This window comes from Anthonomus grandis, chromosome 4 (assembly GCF_022605725.1).
Source record: "Anthonomus grandis grandis chromosome 4, icAntGran1.3, whole genome shotgun sequence".
Lineage (NCBI taxonomy): Eukaryota > Metazoa > Arthropoda > Insecta > Coleoptera > Curculionidae > Anthonomus > Anthonomus grandis.
This window is the reverse complement of record NC_065549.1, coordinates 3,122,495-3,144,648: the sequence shown is the minus strand read 5'-3', so window position 1 is coordinate 3,144,648 and position 22,154 is coordinate 3,122,495. Positions and strand designations below refer to the sequence as shown.

The 22,154-nt window shown below is 36.6% G+C and overlaps 2 protein-coding genes across 3 annotated transcripts; both read right to left on the bottom strand.

Annotated features, from left to right (window-relative positions):
- Positions 1–35: 35 nt before the first annotated feature.
- Positions 36–827, bottom strand: LOC126735748 (signal recognition particle 14 kDa protein). Its single transcript, XM_050439837.1, has 3 exons — positions 578–827; positions 367–439; positions 36–294 (listed from the first exon to the last, which is right to left on the bottom strand). Exons 1-3 carry the CDS (start codon positions 599–601, stop codon positions 65–67), a joined length of 327 nt encoding a protein of 108 aa, XP_050295794.1. The 5' UTR covers positions 602–827; the 3' UTR covers positions 36–64.
- A 1,135-nt stretch (positions 828–1,962) lies between these two features.
- Positions 1,963–21,285, bottom strand: LOC126735744 (A disintegrin and metalloproteinase with thrombospondin motifs adt-2-like). 2 transcript variants are annotated; one of them, XM_050439831.1, is made up of 11 exons: positions 20,527–21,285; positions 13,132–13,306; positions 12,910–13,078; positions 6,977–7,200; positions 6,711–6,922; positions 6,467–6,658; positions 6,288–6,416; positions 3,000–3,252; positions 2,717–2,941; positions 2,539–2,659; positions 1,963–2,482 (listed from the first exon to the last, which is right to left on the bottom strand). In XM_050439831.1, exons 1-11 carry the CDS (start codon positions 20,754–20,756, stop codon positions 2,028–2,030), a joined length of 2,385 nt encoding a protein of 794 aa, XP_050295788.1. In that variant the 5' UTR covers positions 20,757–21,285; the 3' UTR covers positions 1,963–2,027. The 2 variants fall into 2 exon arrangements, with proteins under 2 accessions (XP_050295788.1, XP_050295786.1); XM_050439829.1 differs by lacking the exon at positions 20,527–21,285 and adding an exon at positions 17,219–17,737.
- Between the last annotated feature and the right edge of the window lie 869 nt (positions 21,286–22,154).

Sequence of the window (22,154 nt, the reverse complement as noted above, 5' to 3'; positions counted from 1 at the left end):
TTGTCACTTAAAGGGCAGAAGAAAAACAAACCTAATACCCAAAACATTTTATTAAAACTAGCAACTAAGAGTCAACTTTACTCTTGGCCTTCATTTTCTTCAGCTTTTTCAGTCCGTCATAAGTGCTCTTGAGCAAACCGCTGTAAGTTACTTGGAACTTATTTATGTCTTTTTGGTGAACAATTGTGGCTATTTTCTTGCTTCTGAATTTCGCTCTTACCAGGCACATGTGCTCTTTTGGTTCTGGCAGTGGTGGCTTTCCAGCTCTTGGAATGGGCTTGTCACGACCATCATCTAGAAAATATTTCTCTTAGATATAACCATAAAAGTTTAGGCAATTCATATAAATGGATCTGAAGTACTTACATCTTTTAAATGTAATGGTCACAGATCCGTCAACTTTAGCTTTTTGAAACAATTTCGGCAGCTCTAACAAAAACTAAAAGAGAAATTAAGAAAAACATGTAACTGGTGACATATTTAGCCATTTTTAAAGGAATTTTAATAGCACAAAGGTTTGTAATGATAAATATCGGTTGCATAAGGATGAAGGAAATGCACTAGTTTGAGGACTTACAGCGTCGTTTTCCAGAAGTACCATTTTTCCTAAAAAATATTTTCCAAAAAAACTTTTATTTGTTTACTTCTTGTGTTGGAACGACATGACAGGAGGTGAAATTTGAGGTTATGGAGATTGACAGTTTTAACGTCACGTGACCCGCAGCTGCCAATAAGAATTCACGATTTAATTACCAAGTTTACACGAGCACCTTAAAGTAGTTTAGTGGAAATCGGTTTAACATAATTCGCATGTATAAAAACGCCCGTAAACCGCTTTGGCTTAAATCGATTTAAATAACTGGATGATCCGGTTTTAAACCGCTTTAAACTACCCTGTAAATACCTGACCCCACTCAACCGATTTAAATAAGTAAGCAGATAATTTAAGGTTCGATGTTAATTTTTTGCCAAATTATTTTGTGATCACTAGCCAACTTTTCAAGTGATAAACTAACTAACTAGTCAGCTCAACCAATTTTATTTTTTTTAATTCCTAGGTTGGCTATGGTAAACAGCTGTTTAATCTTAAGGTGTTTCTTTGAATTCCTTTCTTAATCCTCTCGTGTAAACAGTAACCAAAATGAATTATCTCTAAAGCACTTTAGCCTCTAAACTGATTTAATTGCCCGTATAAACTTGGTGAATGGTGGGTCTCCCCACTAGCTATTTTGACATTGACAGTTGACATATAGTTTGATTGACAGTTGACATATAGTTGGTTGAGAAATACAAGACTTACAAAAGGCGATAAAAAAAAACCAAAATCGCTACTACTATAACTGACGAATACCGTGAATAGTTCCAATAATGCTAATAGTGTTTTATAATAGTAACAAAGTGTTAAAATTGCATTCTGATACTGTGCCCATCGGAAAAGTGTAAGTGGTTTTCATAAATATTATAATCAACGGTTTAAACCGTCCATTCAGACGTTGTCTACATGCTTAGTAAAAAATTTCAACAATAAGACCTTGACCCTTTAATTTCTAATTAATTAATTAAACTTCTGTCAATAACTTAATTAGTTAGTGACACCTGTATCTGGTACACACTACTCCTGCTAGTTCTACTACACTTTTTCCACCAGATCATACTCAATCATACCCGAGGCAGAAATACCAAATTCTTTTTATCTGAACCCTAGGCTGGCACCACCTCTTTCATAAAAAAACACGATTTTTTTGGTTAATCAATTAAATTTCTATTAATAATTTAATTAATGACGAGCTGTCCGTTTTCCCATCCTCTTACCACAACTGCCACGACAAGACTAATCTAAGCCCCTTCCCCCTTAGGGTGCACGGCCTACTACTCACTTTCTACACTTACCCGATGGGCTTGTTGACGTCATACCAATTAGGACTTAAGGCACACATTTGAGGTTACACAAAACTCTTTTAATTTCTTGTATCAGTTATATTTAAAAAAAAACATATTTATAATAAATAAATAAAAAAAACAGATCACTAAAACACATCGAGATCATTGACTTCTTGCATCAACGACTGAAATCTCTTCTCCACACTGGGCAGCTCCACGTAATCCTTCGTCTCCCACTCTTCCTTATCATCAGTGAACTGGGACCCCACGCTCTTGAACGAGGTCAAGATGGGCCTCCCGTTGGGGCTCAACGCGAAATAATTCTTCAAATGGGCCGGAATGATCGGCTTGTTGGGGCGAGCGTTCTGCGCGAACGGAATATCGTCCAAAATCCCGATGGGATTCTTCGAGAACTTGAACACCTCCGGTAAACAGTGGCGTTGCATACAGAAGTAATTCATGCCGGCGGAGTCCTTGTGACACCAGGTGCCTTCTGGGAAGTACGCGGACACTCCCAGGTCGTTCAGCTCGATCCGGGGGGTGTAGAAGGCGGCGGAGTCTTTGCGTTTGCAGAAAATCGCGCAGCTGGTCCAGACCCGCCCTAAAAGACTCTCGGTTAATTTTTCAAAATTGCGAAAAAGGTTCGGAGATTAAGACCTTCTTCGTGTGGGGCTTGTAGACCCACCCCGGTGGGGTCCAACTCGGGTAATAATCGAGAGAACTCTTGGCATTTTTGCGATGCAAACTCCACTGGGGTCTTTCTCTTACCGTGGCACAGCTAAAACAATAAAGGGCATTAAGGGAGGATTTGTTCAGTTGAACATACAACTCTTACATTTGTATCCGCACAAATGTTAACCTGCTTATTGGACCCCTCGCAGCCCTGATCCGTATTCTGGGGAGGCGGATTATTGCACTCCCTACTGCTAATCTTGATCCCTTTAGATCCCTCAATGCATCCGGAGGTACAAGTGCCTTCCCTCCACTTACTCCATCCCCCGGAAATGACCTTCACCGGCCGAGGAGGTTGTTTGGAGCTGCAGTGGCCTCCGTAGCAGTACTACAGAAAAAGTTCTCTGTACATACATGTTTTACTCTAACCTAACAAACCTTCCTACCTTTCCGGAACCGCAAGGAGTCCCGTCCAAAGCCGGTCCGGCCGAATAATAACCGCTTCTGTTGGGAGTTTTGCATTGTAAACTGTAGCAGACGTCACTTTGCTTCTGACTGGGCGACATCACGGCGTCTTTGTCCCTCAGGAGAATCTCGCATTGTTTCTTGGAGGTGTAGATGCGGCCCGGGATGTCCAGGAAACGGGAGTGGTCTTTGCCTCGTAGCGGTTTCGCCACGTCTTTGAGGCACTTGGCCCAACTGTGAGAGGAACAATCAACGTCTTGTTGAGAGGATTTTTATAGGTTGATTGAAAAAATAGACTCGAGCAGCAACATGATTTAAAGGAACTGAATCGAAAGACTGAGAGACTTAGAGTATGTCCAAGAAATGAGCAATCACCCATGAACTTCATAAATATACCTGGACTGGTAATTCGATGAAAAGTAAATGACCACTACTAGGAGGCCGCCATTTTGCGTGATTGTGTCCTTTCGATGTTGGTCACTCTGACAAATCTCAAGTTTTTGAGAGGTTATGTTTACAAAAATACAGAATAAAAAGTTACATTCAGTTAAGAATTTAGTAGTAGTAGTAGTAGTATTTATTAATAATAATATACATATAATGCATTATTACAAGTCAAGTCACTTACTTGCAAATAAAGATAAAAGATAAAATTCAAATTAACAAGTTTTGCCCAAAAGCAGATAAAATATAACATCTAATCACAATATTTGCACTAAACCTAAAACACTTAACATACATTCTTATTAAGACAATATTAACATATAAGATTAAAATTAAAATTGGGATGAGAAGTACTCCTCAAATGAGTAGAATGCACCCCTCAAAAGATGCATTTTTATTTGTTTTTTAAACTGCGGAAGGCTAAGAGATTTAATGTTTATTGGAAGACAATTATAAAATTTTGGTGCAAAGTATCTGGTTCCATTTCTTGATCTCTCAGGCACTAGCTCATTACAATTCCTAGTTTCATAATTATGAAAATGTAGGTGGGTTCTATAGTGATCCAGATTTTGGTGAACAGGCACTGCATAATGTACACGGACGGCAAAGTTAATATTTTAAGCTTCCGAAAAGATTCCCTACAGTCATCTCGGTAACCCTGACCAGTCACAATACGAATACACTTTCTCTGCAGCCCAAATACTTTATCTATATGGCAGGAATGACCCCATGTCAGTATGGCATAAGTTAGCTGTGAGTGAAAACTACTGTGATATGCTGTAAGTAAGACCTGCAAGGAAGTAATTCCCGCAAGGAAGTAATTCCCGCTAGATTTCTAAAGAGGAATAACAGACTGGACAGTTTACTAGACAGTTTGACTATATGTTGTTCCCAAGTCAATCCTGGATCAAGGTGAACACCAAGAAACTTAGCCTCATCTGAACAGCTTCCAAAAGCAGGATGCTCAGTCAATGTATTGTGCCGCAAAGTAAAATTAAGTGTTTGTGACTTTGAACTATTGAGAGAAAGACGATTTGCCAAGAACCATTGAAAGAGGTTATTCTCTGGGGTCTGGAGATCTAAATTAATGATATTTGAGGGGTGATAACTTTGATAGTAAGTTGTGTCGTCAGCAAACAGAACAGTGCTAACAGAGCCCCCCTGTGAAAAGGCCAGATCATTTATGTAGATAAGAAATAGTATGGGTCCCAAGACAGACCCCTGTGGAACTCCATATTTCAAAGGCTTAATATCAGACTTCTTCTGATTAAAGACAACAAACTGAACTCTATTCGACAGGTATGACTCAAGCATCTTAATTGCTTCCCGGTGAAAATTGTAGGCTTCCAGTTTTTTTAGAAGAATGCTATGTGTCACACAGTCAAAAGCCTTTGTGAGATCCAGGAACGAGGCCAAGGTATCAAGAAACCTTTCAAATCCTTCCAGGATATTACTTGTAAAATGGTCTATAGCTAAAGTTGTTGTCCTGTTTTTCCTGAAGCCAAATTGAGTTACTGCAAAGAGCTGATTTGACTCAAAATAGTCATTAATCTGGTTTTTTAAGATTCGTTCATGCACTTTAGACAGAATAGGTAAGAGGGAGATGGGACGATAACCATTATAGTCATCAGCAGATCCTTTAGCTTTAAAAAGAGGTACAACTTTTGCAGTTTTAAATGCTGCTGGAAAAATGCCAGTGAGTATTGAGTGGTTGATTAATTTAGTTAAGGGAATGATAATTTCATTTTTTATAGCTTTGATAATTTTTGTGTTCATTCCATCAGAGTCTTTACTGTGGCTGTTTCTTAATTCATCAATGGCTTCCATGACCTCAATTAGGGCTAGCTGTTCTAAACCTGAAGGGTAACAAGTTGGTATGTGGAATGGAGTTCAGATACACTTGAAAAGTTTGGTCAGTGTGTTCAAGTTTACTTAATTCTTTCTCAGCGATGGAACAAAAATGATGATTAAAACTAGTTGCATTAAGTGATGAGCTTTTTTTTGATAAATTTTGATTTTTATTATTTATAATGCTCCACATAGCCTGCTGGCGGTTACTTGAATTCATAATAAAATCATCATTTGATTTAATTTTAGCATTTTTAATTGCATGTCTATACCTTTTCCTATAATCAGATAACATTTCTTTTGGCACGAGAATGGGAATTTAAGATAGTTGCGTTAGATCTGTGATTTTTCTTGTACTTCTTTAAGTATTTCGTTAAAATTTATGAAAAAGTAATTCTCACCTAAAATAAGACAACGTTTCAATTAACTTGGGATAGATGCATGCACTTTAAAATATTTGTTTTATTATTCTGATAATCTTGAATCTTATAAATCCTAATAGCATGAAAATTATGATCTTCATTTAAATGTTTTACTTAACAAATTCAGTTGAACCCAGTCAATTGTCAGCGCCGTCAACTTCATTGCCGTAATTTAATATATTTTTTGTTGGCAACACTGAAAATGTTCAGAGTGACCAACATCAAAACGACACAACCACTATAAAAATGGCGGCCACCAGGCAGTGGTCATTTTTGGGTATCATGGCCATATGCATTAGCAGTAGTCCAGGTATATTTATTAAGTTCGTGCGATCACCCTTCTAAGCCTACTGCACTCGACGAATTTTGACGTAACTGACTCTGATTTTTCCTTAAAGATTAAGAAGAAGAATCAGGTCTTCAGCGAGTGAAGTAAGGTATTATTGCCAGGCCGTCACAGCGCATAAAGCTGTTCTGAGAGCGCATTTTTAAGCTTATTAAAGGGGAAATTAAAACGAGCAAAAATCCCAATTCAAATTGACTAAACTCACTCACTCTAATTTGGCCACTATTTGGGCACTGCAAGTGGACCACTGGGTCTCCCCGTTGGTGCCCCTCGACGGGGACATTATGTATCCCTCTTTGGAGCAGCCGTTGCCGCTGCTGTCGTGGTGCATCCCTAAACTGAACAAAATCATTAGGTTTCTCAATGTTTCTTGCCAATGCGAACCTACTTGTGGCCAATTTCGTGGGCCAAGATGTACACGCTGGTAAATCCCGCACTGGGGTAAGGTTTCCCAAAGACGTTGGTGGTGCCGAACTCAGCAATTATGCAGGCGTATTTCTCCAGACATACGCCCCCCACTGTGGCCAGACCCATGGTAACTCCGCTCTTTCGGCCGTTTTCGTAAGCGAAGAAGTCCAGGCTGTTTCCAAAAAAAAATAGTAATATATTTTTGCGCTCTAACGGAGGCTTACCCGGAAATGTACAGCCCCATATCCCAATGTTCCGGATCGGAATCACTTTTGGGGTTAATACTGGCTTGGTACTCGCAAAAGCTATCCAGTAGCTGAGATCTTTCGCCGCTATAGTGGGGCATCTCCCTCGGTTGCCTTTTCATTATGTCCAGGCGCACCAGGACCAGTTCTAAGCTCTTTCCCAAGCTCGGGTGGTGATACAGGGCTTGAACCTGAAACAGACTATCTTTGAAGCAAACTTACAGAGGAAATATCAAAACTACTACCCCATTGACGTAAGCGAGAAGCATATTCTGCAACTTTTTCTCGTCGTAACCAAAATAAGGGGCGAAAATTTTGTAAGCGGCTTCGTCGAAAAATAGCGCCAGTTCGACCGTTAACGTTTGCGCACGGGCCTGGAAATTTCCGGAATTTTCTTCGAAAATTTCTTTGTCCAGGACGTCCTCGATGCTGCTGGCCAAGGTCGCCTCTTTTTGGGACCAAATCGAACCTCGAAAAAAATTATATTTACAAATAAGCACGTACTAGACTTTGTCTAGCAAAGGAAAGGTACAGCACGTGTTGTTCGGCTCGGTTGCGCAGTAAATTTGATTACGCCAAAGCAACGGTATCGATCGCCCCGATTTCCATATAAACCGTGCCAGTTGCGTTAATTCTTATATTTGTGTTCTGTGCCTTTTAGTGTTTATGTCTTTTTAAATTAAAAAAAGGCGCGCTACTGTCGCTAATCGCGCGTTATTAGCAGACAAAACTTGGCGCAGCTTTGAAACAGATGGTGTACCTTTCCTTAACTAGACAAACTCTAAGTCAGACGTTCAAATTGGCTACTCTGTATGAGACATTTACTATTCGGCAACGTTGTATGTTTGATGAGCTAGTGTGGTAAATTGATCAAAGATAGATGCCATCTAGCGGGAGACACTGAACTAGTGTCGACTGAGTAGGTTCTCTCCTTTAAGTGTTAAAATGTTAAGTGTTCATGTTGGTTATATATAACCTAGTTTTTTTTGTGCGGTTAAGTTTAGTTATAATTTAGTAGTAGTAGTTTAGTAGTTATAGCCTCACGTTTTTTTAGTCCAACGTGAAATAATTAATGATCTTGTTAGCGTTTATTTTCTTAGTTACTTTACAATAAAGAAAGTGAAAAGTATCTTTGGTGTTTTTAATCGTTTACACCTCAAATGTTAAGATCTGGCTTTCTAAATTCGGCCTCAAATGCCTGAAATCCTTACATTAAATATTTGGAATACAGAAGAATAAGTGTAAAGACATAAGCCCGGATAAAAATGCAAAATGATTCCAGATTGTCTACTCTAGGTCATATGAGACAGCTGTGGCCGCCATTTTGGGTGATTTTATTCTTTCGACGTTGGCCACTCTGAAAAACGCAGTGGTGCCAATTGTAGGGAAAATAAAACAATAAAAGTTTTTGGGAGGGTTTAATACGAGGGCGGGTCAATAAGTCCGTGACTTGACTTGAGAGATTTGACTCCAACGACGAAATCATTTTTCAAACAAATGCCTATTTTGATGACCTCCCTTTGAAGGGATAAAAAAATTGGAGAAACGTTGGACTAAGTGTATAGAACTCAAAGGAGACTATGTTGAAAAATAAAATAACTTTTTATATAAAAACCTGTCTTTTATCCAAAAAGTCACAGACTTATTGACCCGCCCTCGTATAGCCGCATAGAATATATTATAGTTGTGATAATGTTTAATGAACGACATAAAATGATGTTAACAAAAAGTATGTACTTTATGGTTTAGATAACAAAACAAAAATGAGCTCAATACATTAAAATATAAAATCAGTTTTATTATTCAAATCAAATTATAAAACGGGGAAATTAGTAATTTAAGAGAGAGAAAGAGACGTACTACTACAGGTAAATGTTTTAAACAACTCAACTGGAATACTGGAATGGACAGGGAAGTTTATGACGGATCACTTGTCAAAGTTCAGCGTTGTCAACTTAATTACTTTTATTTAACATATCTTTTGTTGGCAACACTGAAAATGTTCAGAGTGATCAACATCAAAAGACGCAACCACTATAAAAATGGCTGCCACTAGGCAGTAGTTAGTCTTAGCCATGAAAGCCATTTGCATTAGCTTTTCAGGTTTATGCTGTAAATGCACAAGACCTAACCGTCATCTTAACATAAATTACAGAAAAAAGAGTCTTACTTCACTGCATACTATACATAAGACTGGTTCAGACACGGCTAGTAATTTAGTCGAGTAGCGAGTAATTTAGTCGCGTGGCGAGTATCCACTAATCGATTATCGTTCAGACCATTTTAGTGCAAAAGTCAACTAGTGGTGTCGAAATGGACAAAAACAGACGTCGTACGGAATTAAATAAGGCTATAAAAAAGATTATTTTGAAAGACATTGAGGTAGAAATATCTGACAAATCAAAGCGCGTATGGGTCAGAAAGTGGATAGATAGACGAGACCTATTAGGAGCATCAAACGGTATTTTTAAAGAGTTAGCATTAGAAGATCCGGGAGAATACAGTAAAGCAATCGGAATTTCGGAAACTTCATTTAATTATCTTTTGAATAAGACAAAATATGAGATTCAACGCAAAAATACGCACCTTCGGGATGCAATTCCAGCGAGGACGAAGTTGCAATGTGTACTGTATTTTCTTGCAACTGGCAGTAGCTTAAGAAGTCTTCAGCATCTGTTTAGACTTGGAAAATCAACAATATCTGCATTTATTCCTGAAGTTTGTGAAGCTATTTATGACGCTTTGAAAGAATTTATTCAGGTATGTACCAATAAAATACATATTATTATTTATTGCATGTTTTTAATAACAAGTTTAGTGAAAAAAATTAATTGCAAATTATTTTTTGCACGAAACAAAAAAAATTGTATTCTGTTAAACATCGAACTTTAGGAATTAACTGTGTGTAGCGCATCTGTTAAAGCAGCTAAAATAATATTATTTGATGGTCTTAATTGAGTCATTGGCTGTGAGTCATAATCAATTACTTCCGGATCAACTGGTGGTCCTGCAGCTCCTTTAGGGAATAGGTTGAAATTCTCTGAGGTGTCCTTGGAATATACTTGAAGGTCATTGATACTCTGCTGTGTATAGAAATCCTGGTGTTCTGGTGTTGTATCTCGCGTTGTGCTAGAGCCACTATCAAGGATAGAACTCGTAAATCTTAAATCGGAAAATGGAGAAGATAAAGGTAGCGTAGCACTTTGTATTGAGTTTAAATTTCCCTGTGAAATCAGATGCTGAAGTCGAATTCTACTTAAATAGGTTTGTATATGTTGCTGTGCTTCTAAGGCAAGTTGTAGCGGCATCCCTTTTAGTTGCAATCCGACGTTTTTACCAAACACTTCAAATTCATTTTCTTCCACAGATGTGTTAAGTGTCTCTGCAATTCCTTTCAATTGATTTACAACAGTTTTTAATTGACTAATTTTTTGCCTTGATACTTGGCCTGAAATTTCAGGTGCTGCCTTGTTCATTCGTCTAGGAGCTTCATTTTACTCTTGGGTTAATATTTCAGAAGCAGCACGCATTGATTGCTGTGTCTCGTTTTGGGATTCGTTTACGTTGTTTTCATCTGTATCTGCAAATTCCACGTTTTGCGTCTAAAACAGAAAAAAGTCCAGAATAATGCTTCAGTCCGACTAAAAAAGATCGTATGTCTTTGGTAACTTGTTGGAACTTAAAATAAGTAATATTATAGTAATATTTTAGAATATTAATAATATGTTTCTTTGTTGCAGTTTCCCGATGAATCTAAGTGGAAGTCTATTGAACAAGGGTTTAGGAATGAATGGAACTTTCCCGGGTGTTGCGGAGCGGTGGATGGAAAACATGTAGTTATAAAATCACCTACAGATTCAGGGAGCTTATATTATAATTACAAAGGAACCAATAGTACCGTACTAATGGCTGTTGTAGACCATAACTACTGTTTTACATATATAGACGTAGGGTGCAATGGCCGCATCTCTGATGGAGGAGTGTTTCGTCAATGCAAATTATATTCCCTATTAGAGAATGGTCTGTTACCCGAAGGCCATTTTTTGGTCGGAGACAATGCCTTTCCATTAAAGGAATATTTGCTGAAGCCTTTTCCAGGAACAAGACTTAGTCTCAAAGAAAAGGTATTCAATTACCGGCTCTCTCGAGCAAGAAGAATCGTCGAAAACGCGTTCGGTATACTAGCAAGCAGATTTAGGATATTTGAAAAACCAATGCCATATTCTCCAGATAAAGTTGATTTAATTGTTAAAGCCTGTTGCGCCCTTCATAACTGGCTCAGATTATCAAAAGAAAATAGTCAATCTGTTGACAATGAGAACCACGATACAGGTGCAATAAAAGATGGCAATTGGAGAACGTTGCAAGGATTTAATGGGTTAGTCCCACTTCCGAGAAATTTAACAAACCATTCAACAAGAAGAGCTCAAGAACTTCGAGCTAAATATTCTGATTATTTTGTAGGGGAAGGGTCAGTGGATTGGCAATTACGAATGATACATTGATGGCTTTCTTATTTCAAAATAAAAAATTAAAAAAATAAATACTTATTTAAAATAGAAACGTTCGACTACATTTTTTTTATTAATTATTAATATTAATGTTAATATAATATGTATGTACATATTTGTATGTATAAATATGTATTAATATTTTTTAAGCATTTATATTAAACCAATACATTTTTGTATTCAATATTTTTTTCAACGTCAAACAAAAAGGATAAAATAATAATTAACATATAGTTAATGATCCTGCAATAAACCAAGATCGGGTTAAACCAATCGCTACTTCATAAAAGGTGTTTCATAAATGTGGTGCCAAACTTGAAGGGGGCATATTTCTCACAAAAAAATTCCAATAGACCCCAATTTATTATTCAAATGTTGATAGTATTAAAGATACAGGGCAACAACAAAATTTAAATATCTCGAAAACCGTTGCTCCTAGCTACTATTGTAAAGTATATATTTTTTTTGTTGAAGAAATTAAGAACTCATATTTCATATTCAAAAAAGTTGCACGGGTCTGTACAAAAAACTTATGGCTATTTGAATGACAGATACAACGTGTAGGTGGCGCCCTCTACGTTTGATAAATCTTTTAAGACCGGTTTCGAATTTCTCACTTCAAAAAAACTACCTATACCAAGTTTTATTAAAATATTTTAATTAGTTTAGATAAAATTAAACAAAATTCAAAATAAAAATGATTTTTTGACACCCTGTATCTTTAATATCAACATTTGAATGAGACAAATTGGGGTCTATTGCAATATTTTTGTAAGAAATATGCTCTCTTAAGGCTTGGCATCACATTTATGAAACACCCCGTATATTTACGTCAAAAAATACTACGTAGCATAGAATTAAAGTGTATTTTGCAAAAGAAATAAGAATAGATACTTACGACATTGCTCTGGGTCCCTCTTAATTCTGATTGTATATTTCTCAATACATCGTCTGCTATTCGGAACCACTTTATCGATGGGATATAAACAGAATCAGTTCCAGCGCCAGATTTCATTGATTCCTTTATTTTTTTCAGTTCCTGTGAATATGTTGACCTGATATTTTTTATTTTAATTTTTATTTCTTTTTCTGTAAATCCACTAATATTCATACTTTTTTCCAAATTGGTATATGCGGCTTTTTTCGCTTGTCTGTTTTTATATAATTGACTTTTCACGTTCCATAATGCCTCATATTTCAAATATTCACTAACAAACTTAAATGTCGTATCTTCATTCCAACGTGACATTTTGAGAACAAAAAAGATAACTTTGATTGAAAGAATTTCGTCAATTAGTCAATTACAAACGTACTTAACTAAACACACGCGGTCATACCTGTTTAGTTGCAGTTTAGTAGTTAGCCGCGCCGGGTGGGGGAACTCTACTCGACCATCAAAATAGAATCGAATGAATCCAGCGGACTAAACGACTACACTAAACTACTCTACTAATTTTTGTTGTCCGCACGCACTAAATTACTCGCTACTCGACTAAATTACTAGCCGTGTCTGAACTAGGCTTAACCTAAAAACGATTTTTTTGCTTTGTCTTGTTGGTAAAGCAAAATTTGACAGTAATTCAAATCAAGCGGACTAAAATAGACTCTGTGGGCTGCCAACATGCCAATAATTTCCAAAATTTCAAATACTTTTTTCGTTAACTTACCCGCTATGGGAAACAGATCATCGACCAAAAAATCACTGGTAAACTTGGCCCGTTTGACGATATGCGGTACCACGTCCTTCTTGGACGCGCTCCTCTTCGATATCCTTCTCAATTTTGGGGTTAACGGCTGGATTTCCAGGGTGGCATTATCCGTAAATATCAAACCATGCTAAAAGTCCAGTTTTATTTTACCGATTTTTCTTTCTTTAGAGGAGTACTTACGACCGTTTTAGGGCTACAAATACTCAAAGCGGCCACTAAGTCGGGGTCTTCGTGTAAGTAGTGACAGTCCGAAGGGGTGGCGTTGAGTAATTTAATGCCCGTTTCGTCGTGGAGGTAGCTCTTGAAAGATTCGGTTAGTATTGCCTCGTTTTTTCTTAGTCTTAAGTCAATTGGCCTAAAACGGGGAATAAAGTTCGAATTCCGCACAAATTTAAATTGATAATACGGTATTGCCAGATAGTTCGGACTAGAAATGGGGCCTCTAGTTACCCCACTAAAAAGAGCTTTCAATTATTTTCCGAATAAACTTTATTACGATGCTTAAATACATGTAACTTTTTTTATTTCATGTAACAAGAGAAGAAATGTTTACATCTGTTTCTATCGCGTAGTTCCTTCATCTTGCGTCTTCGTCGCTCTAAAAGAACTTTTCGCTTACATATCTGCACCTGAGTACTACATCCATCCTTCTCGGCAGGAGGATATTTATGAACAAAAACAAAGGCCAAAGATATAGAAACAAGACGTTAAAAAAAATAAATTTTTCTTGCAAAACGGATCATTAAACTAATAAAACAATTACCAAGCTTATACGAGCACCTGAATGTAGTTTAATGGAAATCGGTTTAACATAATTCGCATATATAAACACCCTCAATTCGGCTCACCCTCGCGGATCAAACAAACAAGCAATGGTTCAACCTGAATTGCAAAAAGGCAGTAAACACTAAAAACGTAGCATATCGCAAATGGCGTCGTCAACATCCTTCCATCGAAAATCGGAGGAACTTTTAGCCTCCAGAAATAGCTGCAAGCGAATTATTGATGAATGCAAAGAGAGTCACAACAACAGGATCAAAAACAAACTGCTAAACTGCCCAAATGGAACAAGATCTTTCTGGTCGGTGTCGAAAGCCGTTAGTCAAGGATTTGCTAAGTCCTAACAGCAGATGATGGTTCTATCGCGGTAACAGCAAGGGAAAAAGCCAACTTACTGGGTAAACTCTTCGCGTCCAATTCTACTCTGCACTCGCAATTTGCCAAGGGTGAATTCATCGATGGGAGAAATTTCGTTTCCCCAACGAATTATAAATAAAATTCTTAAAAGCGTAGACACCAACAAAGCCTCTGGACCCGATGGAATTCCAGCCCTAATACTAAAACGTTGTGCAGACGAATTGACTCCTCTCTTATGTAGACTGTTCACGGCATCGTATAAGCAGGGCCAATTTCCAACAAGCTGGAAAACTGCTCGAGTGCAAGCTGTACCCAAAAAGGGTAAGAAGACGATGCCCTCCAATTACCGCCCGATTGCACTAGTTCCAGTAATATCGAAGATTATGGAGAAAGCAGTCAACCAACAATTGTTAAGATATCTGGAATCATCTGGACTAATCAGCGATCATCAATACGGCTTCCGAAAGATTAGATCCACCGGCGATCTTCTGGCCTACGTCACACACTTGTGGACTGAGACCATGGAGAGCACGGCGAGTCCCGCTCAGTCGCTCTTGACATTTCCAAGGCATTTGACAGAGTGTGGCATGAGGGACTACTAACCAAGCTCTCCTCAATCGGCATACAAAACTCATTATCGAATTGGATCAAAAGTTTTCTTGAACAACGAACAATCCAAGTAGCCGTCGATGGATACCTCTCCGACAAATTTAATATTAACGCTGGAGTCCCTCAAGGATGCATTCTATCCCCCACCCTTTTCTTGGTATATATCAACGATTTGCTAGGAACCACTGTCAATCCAATCTACAGCTTTGCGGACGATAGCACAGTTATTTCCACATTTAAGTCCGCCAAACCAACGACAGCCGCAAGTTCTCAGAATCTTAGGCAGCAACAAGTAGCTTCAACCAACAACGATATTAGAGCAATCTTGAAGTGGGGCGATAACAATTTGGTCAATTTTAACGCTAAAAAAACGCAGGCTGTAGTATTTACGATGAAGACTAACCTTGGTGGCCCGGAGCTGGTTATGGCAGGGAAAACATTGCCAATGAAATCATCTTTACATGTTCTAGGAGTCGAGGTCACCAACAGTGTGTCCTGGCATGACCACGTTGCCGAGGTCGCCAGGCCCGGCTTCCAAAAAACTCGGAGTGCTTTTCAAAACGAAAAAACTGTATATACACCAGAACAGCTGCTGACTCTTTATAAGGCTCAAATACGCCCTTCCCTCGAGTATTGCTCGCATGTCTGGAGCTCTGCATCCAAGCATAGTTTAAACCTGCTGGATTCTATACAGAAGAGAGTTATTCGACAAACCAGAACTGACAAAAAGTCTGGATAGTCTGGAGCACAAGAGAAAGGTGGCCGATCTCTGTTTATTCTACCGTTATTATCACGGTAAGTGCTCCTCTGAGCTGGCAGGCCTGATTCCACCCAGAGCTGTTCCGGCAAGAAGGACGCGTCTAGCAGTTGCGGCTCATCAACATCGAGTCCACCTGCCTACCCCAAGGACGTCGCTGTATCGGGACTCATTCATCTGGAGAACATCTTGTTTGTGGAACGGGCTCCCACTTCACATATTTCCCGAAGATTACCCGAGAATTACCCAACCTATGAATATCATTATCGCTACGCAATGGCAAATCTACTTGATACTGTCCATTATCCAAAATCTTCACAGTATCTAAAAAGATCTGTTCGCAATGTCTATCATCTAAGGATAAAATTTTTTTATTTGAAACCTCTTCCAATTGCCAAAATTTTAGCATAGTTGTTTTGATATTTTCAGTACCCAACGATTGCCCTAAAAGTGCAACTTGAAAATGACATGAATTAAAATGATCCCTTGACTTAGCTGGAGCAGTACCACAAACCAACCACCCTAACTGAGTCTCTTGTAAAACAGGCAATCAAACACCCAATTTTATTAGTCCTGGTAAGAGAACATCAAAATATATATCAGCTGCAATTAACATGTCTATCTCTGAAGTTTTATAAAAATACGGATCAGCTAATTTTATATGCCCAGGAATATTAAATTTGTCTATATCTATATTGACATGCGGTAAAGGGCATGTTACTGTATTTAAAATATAACAGCTCATTTTAATACTTCTATTATTAGAATACCTTGTTTTAATCTAAATGTCCGCCATATCATTTACATGAGCGATACTAGTTCCTATACCCCCTATCGTTAAATGCTGTTTATATGGTTGAACCTCTAATTCCTTTAAAAGTTTAGATGATATAAAACTAGACTGAGAACCTGAATCAAGAATAGCCCGAGCTTTAATTATCTTACCATTGCCTGTGCATATTTCAACAATTGCAGTTGCTAATAATATTTGTGACTTAAATCCCTGAGTATGCATAACTCCTTGACCCTGGTGATTATTTTCTTGAATAGTATTCAGTGGAAAACGCTCCTGATTACTTTGTGAAAAATTACCTTTGTCATTGTTAGAACTAAAACCTAAGACATTTCCCCCTTGCACATTGCCCTTAATATTGTCATCATGTAAAAGTGAATTATGCTTTCTTTTACAAAAATTGCACCCTAAAGATTTACAATGTATTACTGTATGATTAGTACCTAAACAATTATAGCACAGTTTTTGTTGCTGTATAAATTTTTTTTTTTTGAACAAGACTAGCTCCTTTAAACTTAAAACATTTATTTAATGAGTGCCCTTCCCGATTGCAAAATAAACAGTTTTGTTTTTTAGTGTGCTGTGTGCTTACAAATGTTGAAGATTTCTCCCTTTTAACTGTATACTGCCCTTTAAAACTTTTAAAGTTTTTATCAGTCTCCGTAATATTTTCTAATGCCATACAACGTTTCTCTAAGAATTCAAGAAATTCGTTTACTGTTGGCAACACTGTAATATCCCTTTCTAATTCAAAAGCAGGCCTAGTTTGAAAATCTAATTTTTGACTTAAAACCTACACAAGTAAGATGTCCCAAGAATCCACTGGTAAATTTAAAGCTTTGAGTGAATTTAAATGTTGTCTAACCTTTGTGAGAAATGATCTTATTTGATCCCCTTGACCTGTTATTATTTGTGGAATATCCATTAACCCTTTTACGTGTGAGTTTATAATAAATAAATTATTATCATACCTTTTCTTTAAAATTTCCAATGCCACTGTATAATTTTCATTTGTTATAGAAATGTTGTCAATTAAATTCAACGCTTCTTGTGACAGTGCACCCTTTAAATACATAAACCTTTGGACATTGGTCAACTGAATATTATCATGTATTAATGCAGTGAAAAGATCATAAAAAGATTTCCAATCTTCATATTTGCCAGAAAATGTAGGTGCATTTATATTCGGCAACCTTACTCTACTCTGAGAATCACTACCCGATATAGAAGTGGAGGTTGACACTGTTGGAAGTTCACCGTTGTAGCTACCCCGACTTCTATTTTGAATTATTGTTTTAATTTTAGCCCAAGCTCTAAAATATTGTGTCTCTATAATTTCCCTATCCGCTGACTCTAGGTCGTCCTCATTTTCAATTAATGATTGAACATTATCATATGACTCGAAAGCCTTTTGTAAATGCGATTCCCTAATGACAAATTCATTAATATTAATATCTAAATTACTCTCATTATTGTTAACATAGTTTTCAATCCTAGTGATACTACTCTTTAGCTTTCTATGTTCCTTTTTGTTTTCTTCCATACTTAATTTTTAATACACCAGAGAAACTAAATTTAACAACTAAAATCTGTTTCAACTAAACTTTAAATAACGTAATAACCTTTTAAACAGTACCAATATACATTTGTAGTAGTAAATCTTAATCCCAGACCTAATCTTTATTTAATTAAAATAAAGCTTTATACCTTAGAAATTATTCTAAATTGAGGCTATGAGTGCAAAAACGGACTAACCCCAATATTATTAAGTGCTAAAAAACAGGCTTAAAAAAATACGAAAATGTAAGTGTGCAAAACCCTTTTAAAAGGACATTTTTGTAGTTCGAATTAATTGAATCTTCTTGAGTGTTACTTAAATTTGCGGAATTTGTTTTAAATTTTTGGATATGGCTAATATTCGATTTTTCTATGTGGGTTAGTCCACTCTGCATTTAAAATAGATTGGGATTTTTAATGGGTTACTATAACTTAAGCTATAATAAGTTTTACGTCAAAAACTTTATTACTCGTATTGTCACGGGAATAAATTAAAAAAATAGAAACTTTATTTTTTTATTAAATAGGTAAAGTTTCTTCGTCCTCAATTGGGCCAATTACTTCACCTCCAGTTGCTTGAGCGGATGACCTCAGATTTTTATAAAAATTTCGGTATATAGGAGGGATGAATTTCATTAACTCAAGATCTTTCTTTTTAGCGTCATTAATGGCATTACTATTTGGGTATAAAAGGGGCAAATCCTTAATTTCCTTGGAAACAGATTTCCTTTTATTAAGATCTACTGTGTTAAAATAAACCTCTTCATTATTTGAGTACTTATACTGAATAGTATTGGGAAAATCTTTTCTAAACCTTAACCATTGGATTTTGAGCCTTTTCTGTTTATTATGTTACTTTCAGCATGTCTTATGACTGTATCCCAGTCTTAAGGTATAAAGATATGTGGATGGAATTCCTTTTCTTTTTCTAAGATTCCGAAATCTTGGTCGCATGGTAAATAGGAATGACATAAATAATGGAGATGCAGTAATATAGTTACATATCAATGACATTTTTATATTACGATTCTGACCACCACATTGGTCAGAATACATAATAAGTCCCTTCGATGTAACAAAGTTTTTTATGTAATATAACAAGATCCCACCTCTTGCAGCTCCCTGGAAGTAATACTATCCCATACAAACATGAACGAATTATTGGTTGCCATTTCATGTATATTAAAGTAGTAAGTCCATAACCAAATGCCTGTGGTAAGTACAGGTGTAGGAAAAGTCTTTATTAGATCAAAACATAATATGACTGCTGCATTTCCACTTTTTGGCAGTTCAGTGTCTTTTCTTAGGGTGTCTCTAGCGCATTGAGCCTTCCTTTGGTGAAGTTCCTTCTCAACTTCTTAGTGCTGCCTCTATCTCGTAACGAAAAGGAATAGGTCGTTTGGTCCACTGTGCAGTAAATAGATTTCAACTTGACGGATAATATTCTACAATAAAGCCGATTTTGAATTTTTGTGGGTTAGTCCGATATTGCACTCATAGCCTCAATTTAGAAATGTTATTTTAAACAACCCTATGTAATAACTAGCTATAAATTCAGCTTTACATTTAACCACAAACAATTAAAACCCTTTGTGTTTATTAAAATGCCTTTTCAAAAACTAATTAGATCCACCCTGTAAGATTACATCAAATTTACAAAGAAAATTGAATCAAAAATTCTACACTTTTCTTCTAAGTCAATTCACTACACTTGCAAGAGAGTACGATAATCGACGTAAAATATAAAATAAATAAATCTGAAAGATCTGACCTTGTAAGTCCCTTTGTCCAGCGCTCTGGAGTGAAAAGTTCCCAATTCCAATGTCTCGGAGTTGCTCGTCGAACTCTTGCTGCAAATTCCCTCAGCTTTGCCCTCAACTATCAGCGGTAAGTCTGCAAATCCCAAAGCCTTGAAGTAAATCCAAATCCCAATCACTTCGTTAGCTTGTCCCAGTAGTTTTCCAAATTCCCAAAACTCCTTCCTGGTCACGATAGTATAAGTGTAAGAATCCCAATAAAAACTTAATAATCCGGATCGTTTGGACCAAAATGAATGATTGCTGGTTCAATTGTGGCTAATTTAATCCCAAATTAGCGAATCCACCTTCGATATACTGCTGGTTCTGATTACTATTAAGTTTTTCCTTATACAAATGCCCCAAACTCTCAAATCTTATATTTTCCCAATGAAGGACCAATAAAACACTTTTTCACTTAAAATGTTTACTAATTATATTAATACTAGATATTTAAGGAAATAACGGAGATCGAGAGTCAACCGATTTCAGGAAGAATGAAAAAATAAAAACGAGAGGCGTAACCAATATTTTAATAATCGTAGGATGGTTTCCCAGAAGTATAATGAATTATGTTTTTGTTAGGGTTAAAGTTGGCCTATAAAAAATTGTCTTAGTGGTCGTTATTAGCCGGCTTTTAAATTGGAAATCCAAACATAAGTTCATAAGTTTAGATGTTAATTTTTCGCCTCTCGGTTTAGCCTCTAAATAGTGGTTTAATTGCCCGTATAAACTTGATAACTGATATATATTCAAAAAAAAAAAACTAAATTTAGTGGTAAAGCCACCAACCTGGCAGCACTGTGATAATCTAGTGTTTGACAAGTGACATTGACACCTGTCATTGAAGGAATACAATATTGCTGCCACATCAATGCAACCAACTAAACAACTATTGTTTTACTACAATCATGAATTCTTCTTACCTGTCGAAAGCGTTAAACTTATACTCGATTTCCTCCCCTGTATGATCACCCCGTAAAGATTCGACCGGTAGATATAAAACCTCATACTCCGGCAACACATTTTTATCAGTAGTTTGAAAATAAAACATCAACTCGGGATCGGACATCGACTCGTGAAGGTCCGCATTATCACAACGAGAAAACCGACCAGAAACCACCGAGAAAATTAAAATTCGCAAAAAAATCGTCATTTTCGCGACCGTGGCCGGAACAACGGCATTATTGCGTTTGGTTATTATTTATTTAAATTTCTGGTTTATATAACCGAGCGGTGCGGATTTAACAGTTACATGATGATGATGATGATGGTGAATTGTCGGATGCGAGGGTACCTCGGAGCGACTAAAAGTGATAATCAGCGAATATTGAATATTTTAAGACGCGAGTGAATAGGAAGAATATGGTAAAACCGTGTAGCGGTGTTGTTGACCCGGAAAATTTTACGAGTGCGAAACCAGTGGCAGCCGAAGAAGGTTTAAGTATCGAAGAAAATCGCGCCATGTGTTAAAATGGAAAACCGGGTTAAACAATTGGGTTATATTGGAGAATATTTTCTTAGAAGTTGTTATAAGCAAGTATTAGTCCTTAAAAGTCTTTTTCTATTTTTGCTCATACTATCTCTTTTTTTTTGTTGGGCGTGGCTTATAATGGCAGATGCCCGCCATCTTGGAATCCACGAATCGTAAATAAATGTCAGTGACTCATCGTTAGCATTAGGGCCACCGAGACGGTTGCGCGGTGAGAGACGTAGCTAGCAGCGGCGTAGACATTTTTAAAAAGAGATTTTAGCATATTATCATGTTCTTCAAAAAACATTTTATTTCTTAAAATATTTTAATTTTTTTGGAAAACGCTGAAATAGATGTCTAATGAAATTAATTGAAGAATGTAAGTACAAATTTTCAAAACTGTATTTTGAGTGGTTTTTGAGTTATGACCATTTTCTCGATTTTTCAATGGAAAAAATCATGTTCCTCAAAAAAACACTTTATTTTTCAAAATCATTGAATTTTTTTTAAAAACGCTGAAATAGGTGTGTAATGAAATTAATTGAGGAATGTGTGTACAAATTTTCAAAACTGTATTTTGAGTGGTTTTTGAGTTATGACCATTTTCTCGATTTTTCAATGAAAAAATCATGTTCCTCAAAAAAACACTTTATTTTTCAAAATCATTGAATTTTTTTTAAAAACGCTGAAATAGGTGTGTAATGAAATTAATTGAGGAATGTGTGTACAAATTTTCAAAACTGTATTTTGAGTGGTTTTTGAGTTATGACCATTTTCTCGATTTTTCAATGGAAAAAAATCATGTTCTTCAAAAAACATTTTATTACTTAAAATATTTTAATTTTGTTGGAAAACGCTGAAATAGGTGTCTAATGAAATTAATTGAGGAATGTGTATTCAAATTTTCAAAACTGTATTTTGAGTGGTTTTTGAGTTATGACACTAAAATAAACAATAAACCCGCAAACACGCCCATGGGATGTATCAAATCAACGTATAACAAGGAAAGCATGTGTCTGCGTTTATAGGCGTTGCCATTCTGTTAAAAGTAATGACTGTTTATCTCGCTGCCCCATTTAC